This window comes from Penicillium riverlandense (assembly GCF_028828495.1).
Source record: "Penicillium riverlandense strain IBT 135883 chromosome Unknown utg000001l_segment0_segment0, whole genome shotgun sequence".
Lineage (NCBI taxonomy): Eukaryota > Fungi > Ascomycota > Eurotiomycetes > Eurotiales > Aspergillaceae > Penicillium > Penicillium riverlandense.
The window spans coordinates 5240810-5265732 of NW_026643194.1; the positions used below are offsets into that span (position 1 = coordinate 5240810).

At 52.3% G+C, this 24923-nt stretch overlaps 8 protein-coding genes across 8 annotated transcripts; 4 read left to right on the top strand and 4 right to left on the bottom strand.

The window, feature by feature from the left end:
- Nucleotides 1-362: 362 nt before the first annotated feature.
- N7474_002120 (uncharacterized protein) lies at nt 363-3886 on the top strand (the record flags this gene model as incomplete). The annotated part of the gene is made up of 7 exons (XM_057193535.1): nt 363-599; nt 660-899; nt 956-1315; nt 1419-2117; nt 2170-2806; nt 2854-3751; nt 3811-3886. The coding sequence occupies 7 exons, from the start codon at nt 363-365 to the stop codon at nt 3884-3886; spliced, it is 3147 nt and encodes a 1048-aa protein (XP_057058488.1).
- A 423-nt stretch (nt 3887-4309) lies between these two features.
- On the top strand, nt 4310-5554 carry N7474_002121 (uncharacterized protein; the record flags this gene model as incomplete). The annotated part of the gene is made up of 4 exons (XM_057193536.1): nt 4310-4367; nt 4481-4836; nt 4940-5368; nt 5429-5554. 4 exons carry the CDS (start codon nt 4310-4312, stop codon nt 5552-5554), a joined length of 969 nt encoding a protein of 322 aa, XP_057058489.1.
- Nucleotides 5555-6680: 1126 nt separating this feature from the next.
- On the bottom strand, nt 6681-7442 carry N7474_002122 (uncharacterized protein; the record flags this gene model as incomplete). The annotated part of the gene is made up of 1 exon (XM_057193537.1): nt 6681-7442. One exon carries the CDS (start codon nt 7440-7442, stop codon nt 6681-6683), a length of 762 nt encoding a protein of 253 aa, XP_057058490.1.
- A 1281-nt stretch (nt 7443-8723) lies between these two features.
- On the top strand, nt 8724-9572 carry N7474_002123 (peroxiredoxin-like family protein; the record flags this gene model as incomplete). The annotated part of the gene is made up of 2 exons (XM_057193538.1): nt 8724-9005; nt 9096-9572. The coding sequence occupies 2 exons, from the start codon at nt 8724-8726 to the stop codon at nt 9570-9572; spliced, it is 759 nt and encodes a 252-aa protein (XP_057058491.1).
- A 944-nt stretch (nt 9573-10516) lies between these two features.
- On the bottom strand, nt 10517-13564 carry glpV (glycogen phosphorylase; the record flags this gene model as incomplete). Its single annotated transcript, XM_057193539.1, has 7 exons — nt 10517-10930; nt 10983-12748; nt 12799-12876; nt 12933-13036; nt 13084-13145; nt 13198-13237; nt 13383-13564. The coding sequence occupies 7 exons, from the start codon at nt 13562-13564 to the stop codon at nt 10517-10519; spliced, it is 2646 nt and encodes an 881-aa protein (XP_057058492.1).
- A 796-nt stretch (nt 13565-14360) lies between these two features.
- N7474_002125 (DUF1254-domain-containing protein) lies at nt 14361-16047 on the bottom strand (the record flags this gene model as incomplete). The annotated part of the gene is made up of 5 exons (XM_057193540.1): nt 14361-14446; nt 14500-14543; nt 14601-15602; nt 15661-15896; nt 15955-16047. 5 exons carry the CDS (start codon nt 16045-16047, stop codon nt 14361-14363), a joined length of 1461 nt encoding a protein of 486 aa, XP_057058493.1.
- A 1069-nt stretch (nt 16048-17116) lies between these two features.
- gpaB (guanine nucleotide-binding protein subunit alpha gpaB) lies at nt 17117-18467 on the bottom strand (the record flags this gene model as incomplete). The annotated part of the gene is made up of 6 exons (XM_057193541.1): nt 17117-17216; nt 17269-17507; nt 17566-17695; nt 17750-17878; nt 17932-18277; nt 18341-18467. The coding sequence occupies 6 exons, from the start codon at nt 18465-18467 to the stop codon at nt 17117-17119; spliced, it is 1071 nt and encodes a 356-aa protein (XP_057058494.1).
- A 1361-nt stretch (nt 18468-19828) lies between these two features.
- On the top strand, nt 19829-24548 carry N7474_002127 (uncharacterized protein; the record flags this gene model as incomplete). The annotated part of the gene is made up of 16 exons (XM_057193542.1): nt 19829-19884; nt 19947-19994; nt 20065-20194; nt 20250-20293; nt 20350-20449; nt 20500-20856; nt 20912-20990; nt 21043-21287; nt 21571-21836; nt 21899-22003; nt 22066-22308; nt 22385-22412; nt 22469-22832; nt 22880-22920; nt 22976-23113; nt 23166-24548. 16 exons carry the CDS (start codon nt 19829-19831, stop codon nt 24546-24548), a joined length of 3627 nt encoding a protein of 1208 aa, XP_057058495.1.
- Between the last annotated feature and the right edge of the window lie 375 nt (nt 24549-24923).

The following is a 24923-nucleotide window of genomic DNA, read 5'->3' on the forward strand; positions in this document are numbered from 1 at the left end:
AGAGTGACTCGGCGTCACAGAACAGCTTCACGGCCAGTGTGATCGGGAAACGACAGGGCGGCAAAAAACCATCGTCCCGGCAGCAGACGCGGGGCGGAGCCTGTGATGATCGAGCAGGCAGCGAGACAAAACAGGGTGGGAAGGAAGGAGGGTCGTTGGATCATACGAAATCAGAAGAGACCGTGACCACTCTTGTTCTTTTGTTCTTTCATGCCAAACGCAGCAAAGAAGAACGAGAAAAAGAGTGCGGGGACCCATGGATGCGGTGCCTGGTCAATTACGTAATCGGCCTGAGGCAGTTCCGGGATTGTCCTGTCATTACTAAATGTTGTTCTTCTTCTACTTCCAAGGGATTCACAGCCATGCCTCCCAAAGGCTCCGAGGCCAGTCCACCACCGGACAACCCTCGCTCCTTCTTTACCGTTCCAACACCCATCAAGCAGCTTTTCGACAAATTCCCTCTGACCACATACCCAGCGGACGCCCTTCCGCAACACGCCCTGTCCCAAGCTACCGGCAACCAGCTGTTTGTCTTCACCGATGCAGCGGGTGCTCGACGTGGTCGGCCGTCTTTCAATCCACAATGTCTCAAGTGGCAGGTTGGTTGGCTTACTAGTCGATTTTCATGCATCCATTCGCGCTGACCAGCGTCGCCATAGGCCTACCTGAAATTTGTCGGGATTGACTTCAAAACTACCCCTTCCAACAATCACGCATCGCCGACTGGTGCTCTGCCTTTCCTCCTTCCGTCATCCCCCGAGGACACTCTTGTCCCGATCCCTTCACACAAGCTCCAAAAATGGGCCATTGAACAGGTCCACTGTGAGGAGGAGCAACAATTGAACCTCCGGTTCGAGGTATATGCTTCTCTGCTGGACCAGCGGATACGGAGTGCCTGGGTATGTGTGATCTGATTTACACCTCGAAATGAAACATACTGACTGGTGGGCTCTAGTTATACATGCTGTATCTTGACCCTGCCAACTTCGAGGCCGTGGCACGGCGGCTCTACGTGGACCCTGCAACTACGAGCTCGGTTGTTCGGACTGCTCTCGGTGTCCAGCTCCAACAGGCGGCCCGCGATGAACTCCTCCGCACGTCGCGGTATATTGATGCTGTGGATCTGGAGGCGGATGCCGCGGGTGCGTTTGAGGCGCTATCAACCCTTCTGGGGAAGGATGAGCATTTCTTTGGGCGGCCGAAGCCAGGGCTGTTTGATGCCAGTGTCTTCGCCTATACGCATCTGATTTTGGATGAGGGTTTGGGGTGGAAACACAACCGACTGGCGCAGTTGCTCCGCGAGCACGATAATCTTGTACAACACCGGGCGCGGGTGCTGCAGTTTTTCTAGAAACAGGTACTTTCTGTGTACAATAAAGTAATAATAAATCACTGGGCAGTGTAGTGACTATCTGTAGTTGGTCACCTCGGCTGTCCTTCCCCACACTCTGGGGCATCACATGTCAGCTCCGTCATTCCTCCTTCTCACGGTCACCTCCTTGTTCGTCTTTCTTACACCCACACCCAACTCATTCATTATTATCGTTATTATTTCGGAATGCAGGCTCATATCAACTCGGGCTGACCTGCTTGCTTTCCTTCGCTTCGCCATGGCCGCCCAGTCCAAACTCCTCCCGCCTGAGCGCTCCGTCAAGCGGATCTTCTCCAGCCTTACCTCCCTCTATCTCCAACACCGCACCCGCATCTCGCGCGCCGTCTACCTCGCCCTCTTTGCCGCTCTTGCCAAACGTATCCACAATGCCATCTCTGAACAAAAAGCCGCGTCGCAGCGGCAGGTCGAGCTGCGCCGCCAACCCGGAACCACCGGTCTCGACGAGGAGCAGCCGCGCAAAAAGCGGGTAGAGATCAACCGTGAATTCTTCAAGCATTTGCTGCGCTTGCTCCGCATTGTTATCCCCGGATGGCGCAGCAAGGAGCTACGGCTGCTGGTTAGCCACAGCGTTTTCCTAGTCCTCCGCACGCTCCTGAGTCTGTATGTCGCCGAGTTGGACGGCAGGCTCGTCAGTAACCTCGTGCGCGGCAAGGGTAAGGACTTCTTGCTGGGGCTTGTATGGTGGATGATTGTTGCGGTTCCTGCTACTTTCACGAATTCCATGGTAAGTTCGCCTGACCTTGGGTGCGCTACCCCTGCTAATGCGACCATGCCAGCTCTCATACCATCAATGCAAACTCTCCCTCAGCTATCGGAAACGCCTGACCGATTATATACACGATAAATACCTGTCTAATATGACCTTTTATGCGATCTCCGCCCTCGATGATCGGATCAAGAACCCCGACCAGCTTGTGACGGTTGATGTGTCGCGCTTCTCTGACAGCCTAGCAGAGCTGTATTCCAACCTGGCCAAGCCAATCCTTGACATGTGCATTTACAACTACTCTCTGTCCAAGAATGTTGGTGGTGAGGGGCTATTCATTATGAGTCTGCTGGTGCAGCTGTCGGCCAATGTGATGCGCATGCTGACACCCCCGTTCGGCAAATATGTCGCGGATGAGGCTCGCCTGGAAGGCGAGTTCCGTTTCCTCCATTCGAGACTAATCGACTATAGCGAGGAGGTGGCTCTGTATCATGGCCACGAGGCCGAGAAAGATACTCTGGACAAGGGCTATTTCACCCTGATCAAGCATGTGAACCGAATCCTACGCCGACGTCTTTACCACGGTTTCATGGAAGACTTTGTCATTAAGTACTTCTGGGGTGCGTTGGGTCTGGTTCTGTGCAGTTTGCCGGTCTTCTTCAAGATTCCCGGACAAATCACCCAGAGTATGGGAGATCGCACAGAAAGTAAGTTCAATTCCTGCTAAGGAGAATCCCAAACTGACTATAAATAGGTTTCGTCACAAACCGGAGGATGCTACTATCATCCTCAGACGCCTTTGGTCGCTTGATGTTCTCGTACAAGGAGATTTCCGAGCTGGCTGGGTACACGTCCCGCGTCTCGTCCCTACTGGAAGTCATGGATGACTTGGTGGCTGGACGATTCGAGAAGAAGCTCGTCTCGTCGGCATCCACCGAAGAAAATGCGGCCGTGCTGTCGGGTCGGGGCGAGGTCAAGGAAAGCGACTCGATCGAGTTCACTGACGTACCCATCGTCTCCCCGAACGGAGACGTTCTGGTGCGCAAGCTATCGTTCACGGTCCACCCAGGCGAGCATCTGCTCATTGTCGGACCCAACGGGTGCGGCAAATCTTCTCTATTTCGAATTCTGGGCGGACTCTGGCCTGTCTACGGAGGCACGGTCAAGAAACCGCGGTTCGAGAGCATCTTCTACATCCCGCAGCGGCCGTACTTGTCCCGCGGCACGCTGCGCCAGCAGGTGATTTATCCCGATGGTGTGCGCGAGATGCGCGCCAAGGGTGTCACTGACGCGGATCTGTATGAGATTCTGTCCGTTGTCGAGATCGCCTCTGTTGTAGACCGGCCTGATGGCTGGGACGCCGAAGAGGAGTGGCGCGACGTGCTATCGGGCGGTCTACAGCAGCGCATCGCCATGGCCCGGCTCTTCTACCACCGCCCGCAATTTGCTATCCTGGACGAATGCACATCTTCTGTGACGCTGGAGATTGAGAAAGTCATGTACGAGACGGCGAAGAAGCTCGGGATTACGCTTATGACTGTCTCGCACCGACGCAGTTTGTGGAAGTACCACAAGAAGATTCTCCAGTTTGACGGCCAGGGAGGATACATCTTCACGGGGCTGGACTGGGAGCGACGGTTGAAACTGGAAGAGTAAGTGCACTATTACATTTCGCCACCATCTTTGACCTGCGGGCTAATGCATCCAACAGCGAGAAAGACGAACTCGAGCTCCAGCTCCGGGCTGTCCCAGAACTGCAGCGCCGCGTAGCCGAGCTGACGTCCTGAACAATCATGTATATACCGTCCATCCGTCAATCAGTCGTCTGTAGAAATGTATGATGAGCCCTTTTCACTTTTTGATCGTCTTACTCATCATCGGCATCTCAATTCGGGCTGGCTCGGGCCCGCAGCTTGAGTCTTCGCCACTCACCGACCACTCACCGCGCACACGCCCGGGCCGAGTTTTGCACGACATTGTAACAATTGTTCCACCCCGACCCACTCCATACTGTGGCTTTCCTCTCGACGTCATACCGGGGGCTTTATCTTGTTTGCCACGAAGGGGTTTTCCCTTATAGTTGTGGATGAAATCCGGTTTACAAAGCACATTGGATCCATTTTCTCTCTCAATTGAATCTCATCATTGTACATTCAACTCTCTTAAGTCCTTAATCTGCTCTCTCTCTCACTCATAAAACAAAAGAAAAAATGGCTATCTCCAACACCAATACCGCTAACTCAAAGCGAAATATCATCATTTTCTCCGGTATGTATGCGCCTATCAGCAGATCATTCACCTTGCCACCTCCCTCTCCTACCTACAGCAATATAAATTCAGCCCCAAAACTTGTTTTTTATTCTATTCTATTTTATTTTTAGAAAAAAAGGTACTAACAGAGAAAACCCCAGACTTCGATGGCACAATCTTCAAACAAGACACGGGCCACATCCTCTTCGATACACACGGCTGCGGCGCCGAGGCGCGCAACAAACTCGATGCGCAGATCAAGTCCGGCGAGCGGTCCTTCAGGGAGGTCTCCGAGGAGATGTGGGGGTCGCTGCATATCCCCTTCGATGACGGGTTCAAGGTGATGGAGAAGACGCTCGAGATTGATCCTGGCTTCCGGGAGTTCCATCAGTATTGCGTGGAAAACGGCTTTCCATTCCATGTTATCAGTGCTGGCTTGAAGCCTGTGCTGAGACGGGTATTGGATACCTTTTTGGGTGCAGATAGTGTATGTTCTTCTCGTCTTTCCTTCTTTTCTCTCTTTTCTTTAGTGTTTTGATTCCGTGTGGATGGTGCATGAACCACTTGCTCACAAAACCCGATTTGTATAGTCCGCCGCAATCGACATCGTCGCCAACGATGCAGTCATCAACCCCGACGGCTCACAATGGAAACCCATCTGGCGACACGACACCGAGCTAGGCCACGACAAGGCGCTCAGCGTAAACGAAGCCCGGGCCGAGGCTGAAGCAGCCTGTTCTGCCGGCGAAATCCCACTGATCGTATTCATCGGCGACGGCGTGTCCGATCTCGCCGCCGCGCGCGAAGCAGATGTCCTCTTTGCACGCCGTGGTCTGCGGCTTGAGGAGTACTGTCGCGAGCACGACATTGAGTATACGCCGTTCGATACCTTCTCTGATATCAAGTCCGAGATTCAGGCGATTAGTGCCGAGGATCAGAGTAAGACAGGTGGAAGCGGGCTGCCGGTTAGGTTTAACCCACGGGCTAATCTGTGGAGACGGATTTCCAGTAAGGAAGCGGTATGTTTTTGGTCATTTTCGTTTGCAGTGCATGTTGTGGATTCGCTAATGATCGATTAGGTTCCTACGCTTATGGCTGCTGCGACGCCTTCTAGGGAGGAGAAGATGTTCCTCTGGCCCGAGACATTCTCGGATTATAAACCGCAGACTATTCAGGAGGGCGATGAAACATCTATTGCTGCTTGAGCTTTTTGGCTCTCGCCTTGTGCTTTGTTACTTTCTTCGCTTGTATGCTTTGGGCTTGAGATTTGGTAGATAGATGGATAGATTGCATGGCCCAGTACATAATGCATATACACCGGATAATGCCTGGCACGTCTTGACTTGCTCTTTCCGTTTTAGTGCTCACTGCTTGCTCCCTGAGTAGAACTGAGCACGGCGCTGAGCGGCCAGGTCTGCTCACGGAGCATCACATAATTAGAATGGTCTGCTCACTGAGCACTCACTGACTGCTCACCTGAGTAACCTAATCCACTCACTGATCGCCCTATCCACGAAGATGGCCTTCCCGCCACTCTGCCTAATGAGTTCGTGGGTTTTGATGGCGCCTTCTTCGGGGATCTCAGGCCGCGCGATAGATTTCAGATCTGCACAAACCACAGAAGCGCCTTCAGCCGCAAGCGTGAGCGAGATACATCGGCCGAGGCCGGACGATGAGCCTGTGTCTATGGCGATACGTGATGTGAGACGACTGGTCATGATGAAAGAGAAGGTTGCAGCACTACAGAATGTGTGTTGCTAGACACAAACAATACTTTACAAGTGAGAGCTCGCTCTACCCAAAAGAATGGATCCATGATAGCCTTGGTGGCCAGCCAACCTTTAGGCGCTGATTCGGGAACCCGGGCACCGGCTTTGGTCGGGGATGGTCATTTCAAGTGAATCCTATGCCGGATTTGCTACTTTGCCCGCTGCTTCATTGCCTTCAAGTCCAAGCATCTAGGTAAGTCTCAGAATTGGTGAAGACTGTTTTGCGGTGGCCCTGCCTAACCCACACACTGCTGGCTTGTTCTGTGTTTCCTCCCTTCGACCGGAGTTCCTGGCAGGAAAGGAGTTCTTCATTTCTATATAAAGGAGCATAGTCAGTTAGTACGATACCCATTTTTTATATTTAATGGTGGTCTGGGCTATAGGCCCTTAAACCAATACGTGTAGTACTACTTTGGATCTTTCACTTAAAGGACAGCTTAACAATAGTAGATCATATCCATTCACGATTCATGTACTTCTACCATACATCTTATATCTAAGCTCGTTCTGTAGTGGAGGGCATGGACGGCAACTACGAGCAAAGAGACAGTGCACGAATGCATTACCAGCCGAACTCGGCATGCTTGCCCTCATCATCGACAACTTTCAGAAACAGATCTTTGTTATCCCCTTCAACAGCAGCACGCGCGATAACTTTGCCACCCTGATCGGCGTCCTTATGGCCTTGGAATCCTCCAAACGCCGTCCGGCAGTATCCAGGCTCGACGAGAACAGTCGGGATATTTTCGTCTTGAAGCGTGATAGTGTCGACGGCTGCGAGCATATTGATGGCTGACTTGCTGCTGCGGTAAACCGGAACTTTGTACTTCCAGATGTTATACGGAGAGCTTTCCGTAAGGGCGACACCGAACATGCCCAGGCCGCTGGTGACAGTGACAATGCGGCGTTTCGGATATATAGACGCTCGGATCAGCGGCAGGAAGGTCTCGTTCATGACCGCGACGCCGAAAACATTCGTTTCGAACACGGCGCGGAGGTTCTCGCGGAGAGTGGCATTGTCGTTAGGAGAGCGATTAATGCCGGCGTTGTTCACTAGAACGTCGAGATGGCCGAATTTGTCCTTGACGATTGCAGCAGCGGCGAAGATGGACTCATCATTGTCCAAATCGATAACAACGGGGGTTAAGTTTGCAGAGTCCGAGCCAGTTTCAGATGCGATGACCTTGACAGCCTCGTCGGCCTTTGACTGCGAGCGGGCGGCAGCGACAAGGTGGTATTTGTTCGCTTGGGCCAGTGCTTTGAGGGCTTCGTGGCCAAGGCCCTGGTTGGCGCCAGTGACGAGGATAACGGGCCTAGAAGCCATGATTGAGTATAAACAGTGAAGCTTTTCGTTTGTTAGGTGTTATGGTGGTACCTATAGAGTAGCTGCCGTGATTTGATACTGGCATGCCTCCGGTGCGAGTCGGGCTTAAGTCGCCGGACTTTAAGTGGACTTTCGCCTATGCCCGGACTCTAGCTGAAACTGGTAACGTCGATGATTACCGAAGGTTGTTGTGCCCTGTCCCTTGGACCTCCACATTAGATCGCCAGAGAATGTGTGCAATAAGAGGCAAGGCAGCCCACCCCTCGGGCGAAATTCCACCTTTGAAGATCAGGCCAGTGGCGCCATTCCCGACTCTTTTGGACTTATCCTCTTTTCCTTTCTTGACTAGCTTAGATATAAGTAATATACAGATCATTTAACAACGTACACAGCTCGCAACCGTCCGCACCGAAAGCTGAATTATTCCCTGGTTACCTATCTGTAACCTTATCATCAAATAAGGTCCTTGCTGTGCCTCCTGAGGTCTCCACCAACGTTATGTTGTTTCTTTGTCTCAAGAAAGGTGCATAAAGAGTCCCCGACCGGGCGTTCCCGGTCCCACATAATGATACCCGTGTCCCCGAAACTCTGTCCTATTTTATACATGCCGGGTCGCTTCGAGCAGCAGGCTCTAGATGGAGTCCTAGTGGAATTCACTACCAACTGTCAAGGACATGACTGACCAGGCAGTGGCAAAAACAATCTCGTCCCCCGTGTGAGAGGCTGTTTCACAATAGCTTGCGCTTACCGACACGGATTTAGAATACTGGTGGAAGTTGACTGGTCCACAAATATCCCATATAATGGAGGCGGCTAGCTACCCAGCAATTGATTAATAACGCAATATGCTCTAGCAACAAGCCATGGTGGTCATACACATAGGATATCACGAGACACCATATTATCCTTCTTTAAAACGTACGTCAAGGTAACTAAGAAAATGGATCTCGGCACAAAGGGACGTGGTTTAATAGAGCAAATTCGCAACAACGTAATGACCAATTAGAGCTAGGAAGGAAGATAAATAATTATACGAATTTATGGTAATATCCTGAGTCTGTGTGCGTGCTGAAATCTACTCAGTGAGCCAGACCATGAGCGCCCTTATTGAAGCAACGGCAGCCTAGAGAGGAAAGCCTCACCTCCCAGGGAAAATCCGGTACGTATAGGTGCAGATCTGCCATGGTGATCTACACGTGACTACCGATTTGGCCCCCCCCTCATCATCTTTGCTAGCGCTACGCCACGTCATTCCCACGCATAAAGGGACATATCAACATCATGACAAGTGAAATCGACTCGAAGCCGTCGGAGGTGCCAAATGGCGGAGCAGATACCACAGCGACGATACCATCCGCGAGTGAGAACAGCAAACCGTTTGGTTCTAGAACCAATGCGCGAGTGATTAGTGATGATCTGCCATCCCCAGATGCTTGTCAGAAAGTCGAGAATTATACCGTACTGGATCGCAAGGGCAACGCTCATCCGTTCAAGAGTCTCTACGATGGGCCCGATTCCGCCTCCCGCGTACTAGTGATCTTTGTCCGGCACTTTTTCTGTGTGGTAAGCTACCTATATCTATCCTATTAGGCCTAGCTTGCTTAAGTTATAGTTATGAGTTACCTTTTTACTAATATTCTTCTACTACCGCAGAGCTGCCAGGAATTCCTTACTACCCTCTCAAATTCAATTCGACTAGAGGATCTAAAACGCCTGCCAGCCAGCACATCAATCTCTATTGTCGGCTGTGGCGACCCTAGTCTGATCGATTTTTATGCTACCAAAACAGGCTGTCTATTCCCAATCTTCGCAGATCCAACTCGCAAACTATATGATGACCTTGGAATGGTAAATTCTTTTTCTATGGGAACCCGCCCAGATTATATTCGCAAGAGTCTAGTACGAAATATCGTCGAGTCAATCGGACAAGCCTTAAAGCACATTCCTAGTGGGCTAGGAACCAAAGGAGGTGATTCTCGGCAGGTTGGCGGCGAGTTCCTCTTCGAACCAAGCGACAAGGGAGAAGGAAAGCAGTTGACCTGGTGTCACCGAATGAAAACGACGCGTGGTCATACTGAAGTCTCGGAGCTAGCGAAAGTCCTTGATCCAGATGGGAGCACTCTGCTATAGAAGGCTTAGAGGCTACCTGAATCGGGGGTTGCTGCTAAATCTTCTTGTGTGTGCGAGGGTAGTATCTGGGGCGAATGACGGTGTGATCATTTCGTAGTGCTTAGTTTGCTATGTCTACAGATGAAAATTGGAATGATCTCGCCATTAGTTTGATTCAAACCACTCCATACACTCGTAACAAAAATGCACCCTCGATTCTAATGTTCAAAGGTCGAAAGCCTTCTCACGCCGAATACATTTGTGAATGTAGGCACTTCTATTAAATTTCCTTAGGCTAGTAGATTTAGTATAGGCTATATGATTTTGAAAGTAGGGACGTAATACTCAGTTAGCAACCTTTTGTAGGATAAACCCCTTAGATCGGGCTTTCATTTAGAAGGTAAACCACATTAAAATCATAGGTGCATTAATCTTATAGGTCTTACACGAAAAGAAGCTTTTCGTTAAAGGTGAGCTCCTTAATATAGGACATAGTTATTGCAATTCGTACAACCTGTAGTATAATCAAACTTAGAGCGTGAGTTTAAACGCCTTTTCTTAACTATACTAGCTCTTCCTTTCTAAGATTAAGGATTTTCTAATCTCTTTTCTCCTGTACCTAGCGGTTTTAATATTACCCAAGTTCGAGGAGTTGTTACCAAACTAGCACCTTCCTATATTCCAACCTCTTATAGTTGAGAGATCCTTTATTATGGCTCTATTTAAGCTATTAGATCTAAGCCTATATTTCTACTTAGTGAGCTAGGGGGTGAGCACCGTTACGGAAAGGGCGGCCGCCCGGATTAGCAAGCCCCACCTGGCAGAGGAAATCCGCAACGTACAGGTGCATATAGAGTAAAATAAGCAGATGGATAAAAAGCAATATTAGTTCTGTAGTTATAATGAGGTAGGCATGAATGGAAAGAAACAAAGTCACCAACAGAAACACAAAACAAACACAACTTCTAATCCTTGTCGACCTCCAGCGGCTCCACATTCCAAATACTATCCGCATACTCATTAATCACACGGTCCGTAGAAAAGAAGCCCATGCGCGCAACACTCGTAATCGACTTAGCCAGCCACTCCTCCTGGTTCTGGAAGGCCTCATCCACCATCTCGTGCGTGGTAATGTAGGAGTTGAAATCGTCAGATACGAGATAAAAGTCGCCGTGTTCCTCGATGGATGCTGTAAGTGCAGAGAAGTCGCCCGCGTCGCCGAACATGTTGCCCTTGATGGCCTCGAAGACTTTGGCGAGATGGGGATCTATCTGGAACGTCTTGCCATAGACGTGTCGGTGGCGCAGGTCCTCGACGTCTTCGGCGAGGGTGCCGAAGAGGAAGATGTTTTGTTCGCCGATTTCGCGAGTGATTTCGATCTAGCTGGGTTAGTACGCGGCAGGAGAAAATATGCAGTAGAGAAATATTTACGTTGGCACCATCACACGTTCCGATAATCAGTCCCCCGCTCAGTACGAACTTCATGTTGCTTGTGCCGCTCGCCTCCGTTCCCGCTGTGGAAATGTGCTCGCTGATATCCGAGGCTGGACAGATCATCTCGGCTTTGCTGACATTGTAGTCCTCAATAAAGATGACCTTCAGTAGATCACCAACCTCCGCGTCATTGTTGACCACAAACGAAACCTTGTTGATCAGATGGATAATTGTCTTTGCCATCCAGTAGCCTGGCGCCGCCTTGCCCCCGAAGATCGAGACCCTAGGCACAACTTTCTTTCGCTCCTCGGGCGACATGGCCTTGATGGTGAGGTACCGATGAATCACTCCGAAGATATTCAGCTGCTGCCGCTTGTATTCATGAATACGTTTCACCTGCACATCAAACAGAGCGTCGGGGTTCACGCTGAACCCGGTCGTTTCCTTGATATACCGGGCCAGACGCAGTTTGTTTGCTGACTTGATCTCTGCCCACTCTGCCCGGAAATTCTTGTCATCCACAAAAGACTCGAGCCTGTCCAGAAGGGTCAGGTCGGTCAAAAATTCGTATCCGCCTAATTTTTCTGCAATCAAAGCGGACAGTCGCGGGTTGGCTTGGTGCAGCCAGCGTCTGGGCGTGATGCCGTTCGTCACGTTGGTGAACCGGTCTGGTCCATAGATCTCCACAAAATCTTTGAAGATCGTAGTCTTGATCAGATCCGAGTGCAGCTCTGCAACCCCGTTGACCTTGTGGGACCCGATAATGGCCAGATGCGCCATGCGGACCATCTTCGGATGCGACTCTTCGATGATAGACACTCGTGATAGCATTTCTCGGTCCTTGGGGAACCGCTGCTCAACCATTTGCAAGAAGAACAGGTTCACATCGTAGATAATTTGCAGATGGCGAGGTAGCAGATTCTGCAGTAACGGGACAGACCATTTCTCCAGCGCCTCGGGCAGCACGGTGTGGTTGGTGTATCCAAAACTTTTGGTCACGATGTTCCATGCTTCATCCCATTCGAGACCTTCTTTATCAATCAGAATGCGCTGCAGCTCAACAATGGCAAGCGTTGGGTGTGTGTCATTGAGCTGGATTGCCACCTGGTCCGGGAACTCGCTCCAGGCCCTCTTGGTCTTCTTGAACCGCCGAACAATATCGTACAGCGACGCGGCACACCAAAAGTACTGCTGCTTCAGCCGAAGCTCTTTGCCACGCTCTAAGTTATCATTCGGGTAGAGGACGGCGGAAATGCTCTCCGCCCTCTGCTGATCGGCCACAGCACTTTCGTAATCTCCGGCGTTGAACTTTTGGAAGTCAAACTCGCCACTGCTGGCCTTGCTGGACCATAAGCGGAGATTGTTGGTAGTCTTCGTGCCGTATCCCGGGATGGGAACGTCGTATGCCACGGCTTGAACAATCTCTGCGTCCTCCCATGAGTGCATGATCTTACCATTTTCATCTTGGTATTTGCGAACACAACCATAGAACTGGATATCAACGGTGATCTCATGGCGCGGGAATTCCCAGGGATTGTTGTCGAGCCAGTAGTCCGGGACCTCCATCTGGTAGCCATTTACTATCTCCTGTTTGAAAATGCCATACCGATATCGCAATCCGTACCCCCAGGCAGGGTAGTTGAGGGTCGCCATGCTGTCCAGAAAACAGGCCGCCAGGCGTCCCAGACCACCGTTGCCCAGTGCAGCGTCATGTTCTTGCCCGATGACATCCTCGATGCGGAAACCCAGATCCTTCAAGCCGTCTTTCGAACTGTTAGCCAGGTTCGTCCCACGGATCATCGCGCAATCCCACCTCGAGCTGCATCCTTCAAGCCCACATTCAACATCGCATTATCCAGCGCCCGTCCCATCAGGAACTCGAGTGACAGGTCTAGAAAGAACCAGTCAGACACACGATCTCCACGTGCCCAGCGTGCTGAAACCCACAGTAGACTCTTTTCTGGTCATTAAAGGTCTGGCGCTGTTGCGTCTTATTCCAATCGATGATCAATCGGTCTCGAAAAGCAAGTGCAGTTCCGGAGTACGCGGCACTGCAGGAGTCAGGAACATTGGCTGGCCGCATCGGAGAAATACATACCCTTCGTCGCAGTTGTACAGCGACCGAGCCAGCGTCGTCTCAATGTGACGCACAAGCTCCTTCTGCGGGCGAGAGTCAGTCGGAAAATTCAACGCTCCATCCAAATGTAGGGACCTGCCTCGAACTCTTCTCTGTTGTTAAATCCCGCCGCAGACTAGATCCGATTAGTGCCAATTCCTTCCATCATGCAGGTAAGCACTCGAGGAGGGAAGGCCATACATATTTCCGCCAGCTACACCACCCAACGCAGGCACCAGTCAGCTCGAACGAATCCACCATTAGGTCGGTATACTACTCACGCCTCGCGCAGGGGCTCTGGAATGCTCGCTTCCACGTGCTTGATCTCCGAGGGACCAAATCCGGTGAAGGTGCGCTTGTGCTTGGGGCGACTGAAGCCCGGACCGACAGGGCCGTGGAGATCAGCAATGGGCACGCCGACGGAAGGTCGTCGCTCGCGACGCTGCTCGGTGGGGGTAGCCATGGTTGAGGGATGGAATCAGATGGGGATGTGCTGGAGGGGAATGGGAAGATGGAGAAGAGAAAGAGAGAGGGAGCGAGAGAAAGATGGAGGGGCAATGAAAGAGGGGAAGACAGAAACAGGGAAGCCACATAGGATTACATCCTTGAAAGTGGTGACACACGCGGTCCTACTCTAGACTTCGTGATCGATGATGCTGGGTGGAGCGAGTGGATCCGATCGACGTAGTTTAGATTTCTCTGTGTATACTCTTTCTTCGTAACTCTGGTCTACATCCTCAACATCTTCATCTTGACCACCCTCATCCGCAAAGGTCTAGACTACACCTCCGCGCCGAGCCCAGATCTCCGGCACGGTCCAGGCCTGAGCGGGAGAGATCTCTGCTCGACGATGCAGCAACATGGCCCGAGCTGTCCGTGCGGGTGGGGAACTGCGACCGCGCCATTTCGTCCTCACCTCAACTACGGAGTGAGACAGAGGGACAACCCCCGTCTAGGCAGTCACTGGCTGCATGAAACGGATGACAAGGAACAGCACCAGAGCCAACATGGAGGAATTCATCCCGCTAAGGTTGGCGATCTTCCGCGCCACTCCAGCGGGGTGCGTCTTTCGTCAAATTCCCCGCAATGTGATCTTCCAACGATACAGGTGTACTTTGCTCGAGCCATTTTCAAGGGTATGAAGTGTCCTTCTGGTCTAAACTACTGGCTCTCCTCGGATGAGTATGCATCTGTTCCGATATTGCAGCCGATCGCACAGAGCTACTTGATGGCAAGAAACCGAATACCAAAGTCCTCTATCATGCCTCTATCGCATTCCCCTTCTGCACCACCGGATAACTCCACGAACCATTGCGCAGGCCTTCTGTCGGAGCATAGAACCGGACTAAAAAGCACCGGGTTAGCATAGACACTGCCAAGCAAAAACGCTTCACTTACGCATGAGATACAAGTCCCCTCCGCCCTTCGGAGCCGGGAGCCAACTATAACAAACGTCAGTCAAAGGTTATCCTCTCGCGCTAAAAGGAGTGGCCCCATACTTCGCCGTCCAATTCTTCGGAGGCGTCACATCCGCCGGCTGGACGAGCAGCTGGAAACTGCCATCTTCACGGGATGAGGCACTTGCGTCACCATAAACGCGCGATCCATCGGCGTAAGTGATATTCCCCTGCTTGTTCAGGGCATACCGACCCAGCGGATTGGGAACGAGATACTGTTCCGCGTCGTAGGCCGTCAGACTCCAGAACCCGGTCTTGTCCAGCGGCGGCTTGCTAGCAAAGGTGAAGATGTACGCCTGTTTCGGGGCTAGATGTAGGGTCGTGCTATTTGTGCCTGCGTTGTAGGATGGGTATAGAGCTTGCGATGCGTCGAGGCCAAGGTACCCGCTGTAAGCTACAAATGCGCGCATTGCATAGTTCGTGCCATAGTCACCCTGCGCCGAGGGTGCCAGACTGTTCCAGCCGTGGTTGATGGTGATGTGGTTCTGGGGTAGAGTTACTGCAGTGAGTATCTCCTTCTGAGAGGCGGTGTACGCGGCTGTCAGGTTGACGCCGTGAGGTGGCTGATAGCTTCCGTCTGGGTGGACGCCGGCTTCTTTCAGCATGCGGTTTACCCGGGCTCGGTCTGAGATGTCGCGCGGAGGATTGTGCGGTGCGATGCGGGCTGTTAGTTGCATGAGCTTGGTTGCTGGGTCGGAGGATAGGGAGGAGTTGAGCATGGAGATCGTTAGAGGTGGTGCGGTGGGTTGTTTGATCTTCTTCTCGACAGCGTGGAGATGGGACTGGTTCTGCAGAGCATGGAGCTGCGCCAGGTCTGCCGGGGTGCCTTCTTTGACGGCGTACCGGGTGACGATGATGCCGTATGGTGTTGGGGCGTTGACATAGCCCTGGATGTGCCTGTCGCACTTCACCCGAGAACCTTTCTCTTTCTCGCCGCAGAGCTGGACACCGGGCTTGTGGTCATGGTCTGCGTTATACCGCAAGATATACGTGCCAGCTGTGCTGTTCGTCACGCTGCCGATATTGGCGTAGTTGTTGGCATACCTGGTAAATCCTCAGCAATCAACAAAGCCACGTACCCAAGGCCTTTATAGGTGCTCACGCATCGTAGAAAGGAAACACCCAGTACCGATCCTCGACGACGGGGACGTCAACAAGCACGTCATGGTGCGATAGATCAATAACAGCAGTCGAGTATAAAGTGTCCACATTGGGGCGCACAACGTCGTGGAAGGCTGATGTGGCTAGTTCTCTCATATGTTTGAAGCGATTGGTGCCCTTTACCTCTTCGAGAATGGGGACGGCGAAGTGGACGAGTGGGAGGAGCGGGTATCCATACTGGATTGACAGTCAATATATATTTCGCAAAAGCATCAAGGCTGGTGAAACAACATACGGTCAGAGTAAACTGCGTGGCTTCGTCCACACCTGCCGAGGCACAGGTGGATACCCCACAGACAGTGGCAGCGAGCAATTGCTGCAGCTTCATAATGCTCGGAAATTAAGTTAGTTGGAGGTTGGATTCGTGAGAGCACTGCCCTGGGTATTCACGCAATAAATACTCCAGACGCTCAGACAAGCTAAACGACCGAGGAATGGCTGCCGGTGGCTATCGGCTGCGGTCAACTTTAAATTGATGCAACACTCATGCGGGATCTCCCATTATTCGTCCAATCTCACTGGATAGGTCCGCAATTTCCATCTCCAGGGGCAGCGCATGGATCGCTTCGGCAGCTTCGGCATCGGCAAGTTCGGCAAGCAAGCGAATCCCCGCTTCTTCCTGTCCGCAATCTAACCAGAGAAGGCTACTTGAGGAGAAGAGACTAGTACTGACGAAGCGACGAGGGTTGAGCACAAAGGGTAAGTTGATAATTCGGGCGGAGCCACTAAACCTAAAGAACCGCTAAGTCCCAAGTGTATGAAACCAAGGACCGAGGAATAAATCCCAACAATTCGACGCTGGTAAAGTTCACAGGGGAAAAAGAAAAGGAAAAAGAGAAGAGGCTGGAAAAGTACCACATGCATCGAAGCGCTTCAAATCATTGGAGAGAAAAAAAGGGTGGGGCAGGGAAGCAGCGCAGGGAAGCAAGCGAAACCCATAATATGCAACAGAAAAGGACGGCCAGAAATAGAAACAAAATAGAGAAAATAAGTATGTCATAAATCGATGGTGGGTGGAATAGCCCCCGCAGGGTATTCGAAAGAAAATAGAGAAATCAGATCTCCCAATCAGGATGGGAAGCCTCAGAGGACTTTCTCTTCCAAAAGGGATCGCAGTCAAAGGAGGTAGGGCGTGGATATCCAACAGCCCTGTTGCTGAGAAACAGAAACCCGGAGGGGAATATATAAGTCACGCCCACGCCGGGGACACAGACCAAAAGAGCAGCAGCGCCGTCAACGCCTGCAAGTGAATCCGGGAACAAGAGGAGCAAAAAAGAAGCCGAAGATAGATATGTGTGGTAGGAGGATAATCTGGAGCAGTCAAGAAGTAAGGGTATCGATCGGTCTCCTCTTCCGAACGACGAGCCCGAGTTCCGCGTGAAAAGGCGTGCACCACCTTACAAAATACCCGAATCTATCAAGGCATTCTGCAAGATGGTCTCTTTAACCGCGGCAAAGACCAATCGAATGTTGGTGGTATCGGTGGCTTGGGTGAGGCTGGAGGACAAACGTTAGAGACGAGATGCCGGGAGAAAAAGTGGGGACCTACTGTGGGTATAGATTCAGATGTGCTCGGTTCACCTGGTTGAACCGCCACAGAAGGTACTTTGCGGCGCGATTGACATCGTTGCCGCCTGAATAGTCGGGGAAATAATTGCTGAGGGGGGAGCGTGGAAGCTTCTGTCGGAAGAGATCGACTTTGTTCAGGAAGAGAATGATACTCGTGCGCATAAACCATCGGGAGTTGACCACGGAATCAAAGAGTACCAGACTCTCCATCATGCGATTCTGGGAATCTGTCAGCCTCGCTGCCTTCGATTTAAGGGGCATTCCACTGGTCCCTTACCTGGTTGCTCTCCTCCAGCAACATCTGGTCATACTCGCTTAATGCCACGCAGAAAATAATCGATGTCACATTCTCGAAGCAGTGGATCCACTTTTTGCGTTCACTGCGTTGACCCCCAACATCAAACATGCTGTGAGGTCGTTAGTGACATGTCCAAGCTGACTAGGCAACTGGGCCGACATACTGGATGCTCAATTGACCCATCGTGAATCGGGTCTCGTAGATACCGGTGGTCTTGGTACGTGCGCGAAGCACATCCATGACATTCGGGATATAATCCGGGGCAGTTATTCGCTTTGCTTCCTCGAAGAAACTGAACGACAATAAGCAAGCGCGCGCATTGGAGGACACAACAAGAGAACTTACTATGGTGCGGAGTCCATCAGGTAAAACTCGTTTTGGTGTTCCAGCGCCATTGCTGTACAGGGGTCATTCCACAGATACGTGATCGCATCGCCGACTTTTCCGTCGAGCGGCGTATTGGGATCGGGGTCCACATTGTAATCTTCCAGGAAGGTAATGTAGTCTTGGACCTTTTGGCTGGTGGGCTCGAGCTCGAAGCGGTGGTAGGCCTCGATCAGCGATTTCGCGCAGTCCAGGAGGTTCTTGTAGACGGTCAAGCGGTACAGCGCCAGCTCTTCGACGGTGTAGCCATTTTGGTGAATGATCTTCATCTGCTTCACAATGGTCGACTTGCCACTTTCCCCGGAGCCTGTGGAACAGGGTTAGCCCACGGTCAGGGGAGCTAGCTTTCCCCGCGATTTGCGACACTCACCCAAGAGTAAGATCTTGCATTCTCTTCGTAGCCGCCGGGAATCTTCCTCCAGCTTCCGGTCGATCATCTGGCTTCTCTTCTTCTGTTCCGCATCTTCGGTGGACTCCGAGCTGAAACACAGCCCCATGGTGAGAGATAATTTTCCGTCAACAACCGACACAACGACCCATACACTGCGCGCAGAAGGTTATCGGGAACAGCCCGTCCGAAAGGCTGCCGGGGGGTTGTGGGCGCCCAGGATAAGACTGGAAGACAACCGCCCACCACCACGGAATTGACGTGACTGGTGAAACCCCCGATGGTTGGGGAGTGGTGAGAGATAAGATCGGCGCGATGGGAATCGTGGTGTCTGGAATGAACGTGGGCGGTGGAGAGGCTGGGTGGTGGTTGGTACTGGGGGAGGTCGAGGGAGTTGCGGGGGGGCGAAATCAAACGGGTCGCCGGTAAGACAGGAACGGAGGGGGGCGGAGGGAGGATCGTGGAGAGAGGAGTCAGAAAGGGGCGAGAGCGGTCGAGACAGAGCGTGGCTGAGAGGGAGGGAGTTGAGGGGGGGTTGGGAGGGAGCTAGTCAGTCCGTCCGAGCTGGAGAGTGAGAATGGAAGAAAGAAAGAAAGAGGCAGTGGTGGTTGGTGCGACGAGCGTCATGCTGGGGAGAGAGGCTCACGGGGAATAATACAGTATGTAAGTAAGTATGTAATCACCCCCAACGCGGTCAGACTCGGGGGCCTGGGTGAACCCGGAGAACTACACGGCTGAATTGGTTGGACCCGGGCGCCACGCAATTCATTTGAAAGGGTGATGGTGATTCCTCTTTTGCCCTATTAAGGTGGGCGCTAGTCGAGACAGGATACACTAGCTCTCCGCTAACTACACTCAGAGAGGATACGGTAAATGATAATTAGGGGGGTGCATGGTTATTATTCCTGTTGGATGCAAAGGAAGTGGTGACGCTTGGAGCCTGGTGGCCTCAGGCACCCCAGGAACGTGGGCCTCGACAACGTGCCGCTGGATATAAAGTGGGTGGACGCGACGAGGAGTGCACTCACCAAGAAAGGTCTTGGTTCAGTGGGTTCAGGTGTCTCACGGCGATCTTGCGCAACGAGAATACACCAGAGGCGAGGCGGTCAACCACGGCGTCGGAGGGTGAGCTCCGTGGAAGTCTCTTCCGGGGAGGTGCATGATTGCGAAGAACCACCATCCCGATTGAACACCGTAGGGGCCGTCGAGGGCGATTATTCGTCAGTAGGGAAATAGACTACACCTTATGAGTTTCTATGCCAGTCACTGGTCGTGAAATACTGCCCCAAACCGGTCGTTCTTAACCAACTGGATGCTGAGTCAGCCACGCAGAAACCTGCTCGGTCGCGGACGTCATCGTCCTTGTTTTCTCTTCGTCGTTGCGCCTCGTTTCTTCCCCCACATCACGACGTGAATTCCCCTTTTTCCCTTCCTTTCCCCCTTTCAGTCTCTCTTTAATCCTCATTCAAGATGGCCGAATTCGTGCGCGCCCAGATCTTTGGCACCACCTTCGAGATCACCAGCCGGTGCGCAATGGCCCCCCACCTGACGTCTATCCCGACAGAATCACTGACCTCGGCTCTTCTAGGTATACGGATCTCCAGCCGGTTGGAATGGGTGCATTTGGCCTGGTCTGGTAGGTTTCGCCACCCGCGAGCGCGTCGCAATTGCCACGGCGCAGGCTAACCGGAATGCGATCCTGATAGCTCGGCGAGAGACCAATTGACAGGGCAGCCGGTCGCCGTCAAGAAGATCATGAAGCCCTTTAGCACCCCGGTGCTCTCCAAGAGAACCTACCGCGAGCTGAAGCTGCTCAAGCATCTGCGACATGAAAACGTCCGTCTCCCCATCGCGGGGTCACATGCACCAATTCCACTGACCATCCACACAGATCATTAGCCTCAGTGATATCTTCATCTCCCCCCTAGAGGACCTGTACGACTCCCCGATTTTTGAGTCCCACTGAATCATGGACTAATGAATGGCCGCAGCTATTTCGTGACCGAACTTCTGGGGACCGATCTCCACCGCCTACTGACTTCCAGGCCGCTGGAGAAACAGTTCATTCAGTACTTCCTGTACCAAATCCTGGTAAGTTGGAGTCACTATGGCATCCAGGCCCACCCACTGACGGGTGGCAGCGTGGGTTGAAATACGTTCATTCGGCCGGTGTGGTCCACCGAGACCTGAAACCCAGCAACATCCTTATTAATGAAAACTGCGATCTCAAAATTTGCGATTTTGGCCTTGCCCGCATCCAGGACCCACAGATGACCGGTTACGTCTCAACCCGGTACTATCGGGCTCCCGAGATCATGCTCACCTGGCAGAAGTACGACGTGGAGGTGGACATCTGGAGTGCGGGCTGCATTTTTGCGGAAATGTTGGAAGGAAAGCCGCTGTTCCCCGGCAAGGACCACGTGAATCAGTTCTCGATCATCACGGAGCTTCTGGGTACTCCTCCGGATGATGTGATCGGAACCATCTGCAGCGAAAACGTGAGGAACGCCAGTGCGCAGCCATTCTTCATGATGCTAATCTCGTGGAATCTAGACTCTCCGATTTGTCAAGTCGTTACCAAAGCGTGAACGCCAGCCCCTCGCAATGAAGTTCAAGAACGCGGATTCCGATGGTATGTGATGGGTGGAAAATTCTCCAGTTGGCCTTGTACTGACATGCTGCAGCCGTGGACATGCTCGAGCGTATGCTGGTTTTCGACCCGAAGAAGCGCATCCGGGCCGAGGACGCACTAGCCCACGCCTACCTGGCACCGTACCACGATCCGACAGACGAGCCGGTCGCCCAGGAGAAGTTCGACTGGTCGTTCAATGACGCGGATCTGCCTGTTGACACCTGGAAGATCATGATGTACTCGGAGATCCTCGACTTCCACAACATCGATCAAAACTCGGAGGCAGGCCAAATCCTGGTAGAGAGTGGCGTACATGGCAACCTTCAAAACTCCTTCGCATAGTGGCTCACGGCATTGGGCGAGTTCGTTTTTGGTCCGAGGCTTTTTGGGAACCTCCCGTCATATATTTGTTTGTTTGGTTTCTTCTTTTTTGCAAATCTGGCGTGAGAGCACCTGTGTTTGATTGGAGGCCATTTATTTATGTCCATAGTATGGCGTCGTCAGAGCTGGTCGGTTGGTGATCGGAGAAATAATAAAATTCACTCGTCTTGCTCTATTTCTGTAAACATACACCGCCTAGCCCCGATCAACCATATCGGGTGTGTTGGTGTCGATCGAGAGTGCGAATTTGTTACACTCTGGGGCATCAGATCATCTCCTAACTACCACTACCTACCCTTCCCTCCCTGTACTCTTCCTCGCATACCCCGAACCCCGTTTACCTTATCGACCCCGACCTGGTCTCGTCCCACGTCATCTCCCTCTCGACCTCGTGTCGCTCGTCGAGATGGGCGCCCCGCACCGACAGGACCCGATTGTCCTGGTGATTGACTTTCACCATGCGAGGTGGGTGTCTTTGCAGACACTTGGATCCCAGAAAATTACTAACAGGACCTTTCCGGGTGCAGGGGTCCGGAAATCGAATTCACCGTCGGCGACGAGGGGACAGACCCCGCGGCAGAGAACGACTGGTCTCTGCTGCCATTCATGGCCTTGTCGGATGGAGCACACCTGTAAGCAGACTGCCTTGCGGTCAGCGTGCTCCTCGAAGACTCAACTCACATGTACTTTCAAGGTCGACCGAGGAATTCTCCTATTTCACCCTCTGCCGAAAGGAATCCTCCACAGCCCCCGCCACGTCCCTGTTCGGTATCGCCTGCTCCCGCCAGATAGACTCCAATCGCCTGATCAATCGCTCGCCGGATGTGACGAGGTCAACGGTGCAGAAAGCTGTGGTGGTAGTGACAGATAGTCCGCAAAGCGTGGGACAGCTGCGGGAGAAGCTCTCGGTGGTGACCTCGGCTTGGTTTGCACAACGGTACGGCCACAGTCGCTGTTCTTGTCAAGATGCAAGCTATGAATTGGAATGAGTTATACTGACCCGTGAGTAATAGGGATTTCTCGGATATTGAAATCTTGAAGGTAGGCCCTACGATGAATCCTGTTGTTGAAGGATCGTTTACTAAACTGGCACGTAGAAATTCCGGGAGGGTCTCCGATTGAGTTTGCTGAATGATGATGGCGCGAAAGATCAGACCTTGGGTAAGATGCCCGAAGGAATTACGCGGGTTAAGCTGATCGACAACCCAGGTCTATCTCTCCGGGAGATGATTCGTGAATTCAAACACCAGACCCTCGTTCTCTTCAAGGGACTATTACTGCAGCCCAAAATGCTCTTCTTCGGCTCTCGCTGCGAGCGCCTGTGCATGATCCAGTTCTCATTAATCTCTCTAATACCAGGCCTCATACACAGCCTCCAGGACTGCGCAGACCCGGCATTCGACAACTATGCGCAGACTGTGGAGAAGCCAACATCGCTCAAAACAAGTGACCGAGCTTCTCGTGGGTCAATCGAATTGTACCTGTGGATCGTGTGCTAACTGTCTCAGTGTTGGCCTACATGGGCCTACCATTACAGATATTCGGAAAGGTATAGACCATTCTCTCCATGCGTTTGAAGGTCTGATGTCTAATTCTTTCTCTAGGGGAGCATGTTTGGACCGTATACACCTCTTCAGCAGCTAGATCTGCTGGCGGATGACGGAACAAAGTCGTACGTGGTGGGATCGACAAACTCGCTTCTTCTACAACAAAAGGACCGATACAGCGACATCTTGATCAACGTAAGGCATTCTTTGGGTGTGTTTTCTGGCGATGCTCATCGTTGTGTTTTAGCTCGATGAGGACACCATCACCATTCCGTCAATTCCGCTTCGAACCGCTCTGGCTCTGTCTGTAGCTGACCGGCGCTGGATCGACCTTTTGACCCAAATCGTCAATGAAACCTGGGATGAGGCTCACCCGAATCAACCCAAAACCCATGGATTCATGGGGTCGGAAGAGTTCATTCGACTTCAGTTTGAAGAGTACCTTTTGGCATTGCTCTCTTCCATGAAATATCACGAAGAGCTCTCATCCACGTCAGGGGATTCTGCCAACCGAGGCCGAGCGCAGCTACAGAACTTCAACATCGAAGGAGATCCCGCGCTCGACTTCAATCCGGATTTCCTGGCCCAGTGGCAGAAAACCGCCAACTACGCCCTATTCACGCGCCTCACCTCTGACGCGCTCTTATTCTCCATCACCGAGCCGAAGCACCCTAGTGCGGGCGGGCTGACGGTGGACGACATCCAGCGCCGATTATCACAGCAAGTAGCCGATCTTCATCTGGATGAGCGGGTGCGCGAGGGCCGGGAGGCGCTCAATCGCCACCTTTCAACGGGACAGAAGAGAGTGAGCGCCGCGTTCAACAGTTTCTGGTCGGATATCGAATCTATGCGCGAAGCCCAGAAGAAACGGAACGAGGAAAAATCCTCACCATCGCAGCGCTCCTCCACTGACAAAGGTGGCCCAGGGTCCCCATCATCCGATTCCAATACCGACACCTCTGCAGGATGGTTCGCCGGCCGGCGAGCAGGCTCCATCGACGTCTCTCAAGCCCAAGCCTCCGTAAACGCAGCCGGCCAGAGAGCAGGCTCATATCTCAGTTCCTGGGGTTCCTGGGCTAGCGAGAAACGCCGCGAATGGCAAGACAAACGCAGCGCCTCGCCTAGCGGCAGTGGCGGGGGCATGACCACATCCCCATCCGCACCGACTTTGGCCGTGGTGACCGAGGCCGTCGAGTCGGACCGCGGCCGCCGGCGCTCCATGCACCGACAAAGCGAGGACTCCGACGGTCTGAACCGCAGTCTCAGTCGTCGCAAGCGATGGAGCAATATCCTCCTCCGTCGTGACAGCGGCGAGTTCGCGACGCAGAAACGTGACGAGAGTCTCGGGCCGGATCCGTCGGGCCTTGATCAGCCGTATCCGAAATCGCCTCTTTCGAGGGGCTTCCCGGCGTACGAGACTGAGAGCGAAGACAGAACGAAAGATGTGGAGCCAGAATCACAGCCCGTGGACGAAGATGGCTTCTCGGCTGTCCCTCTCTCTTCCAATGAAGGCCTAGGAGTTGACTTGAAGAAAGATGAGGGTGTGACCCAGGAGGAGCCGGGCACACTACACATCGCCGAGTCTACTCCTGAGAACTTTACGGAGAACGGATCCCCGAATCCCAAGTAATTTTTGTTTTTGCCCACTGTGGAGTGCATTCATTTCACTTGGTTATATGCACATATACGGAACATGTAGACATTGCATTGCATTATATCTTTGTTGCACGGCTTATCCTTTTTTTTTCCCTTTGGTTCTGAACTCTTGTCTTCTTTTCTGTCTATAATGATATCCTGCATTCGTCGCTTATATATCCCCTTCCTATTAACGCCAGCCTGTGGATGGACGTCCCGAGGAGTGCTCATTGATAGTACATATATCAGGTGTTTTATTTTCCATAAGCGGATTCGAGAAGTAGAACTAGGAAAATTGATTGATAATTCTGTTGACCGTAATCTTGTCTCACGATTCTAACTCCGGGCCAAATACGTACATTCTGATGGA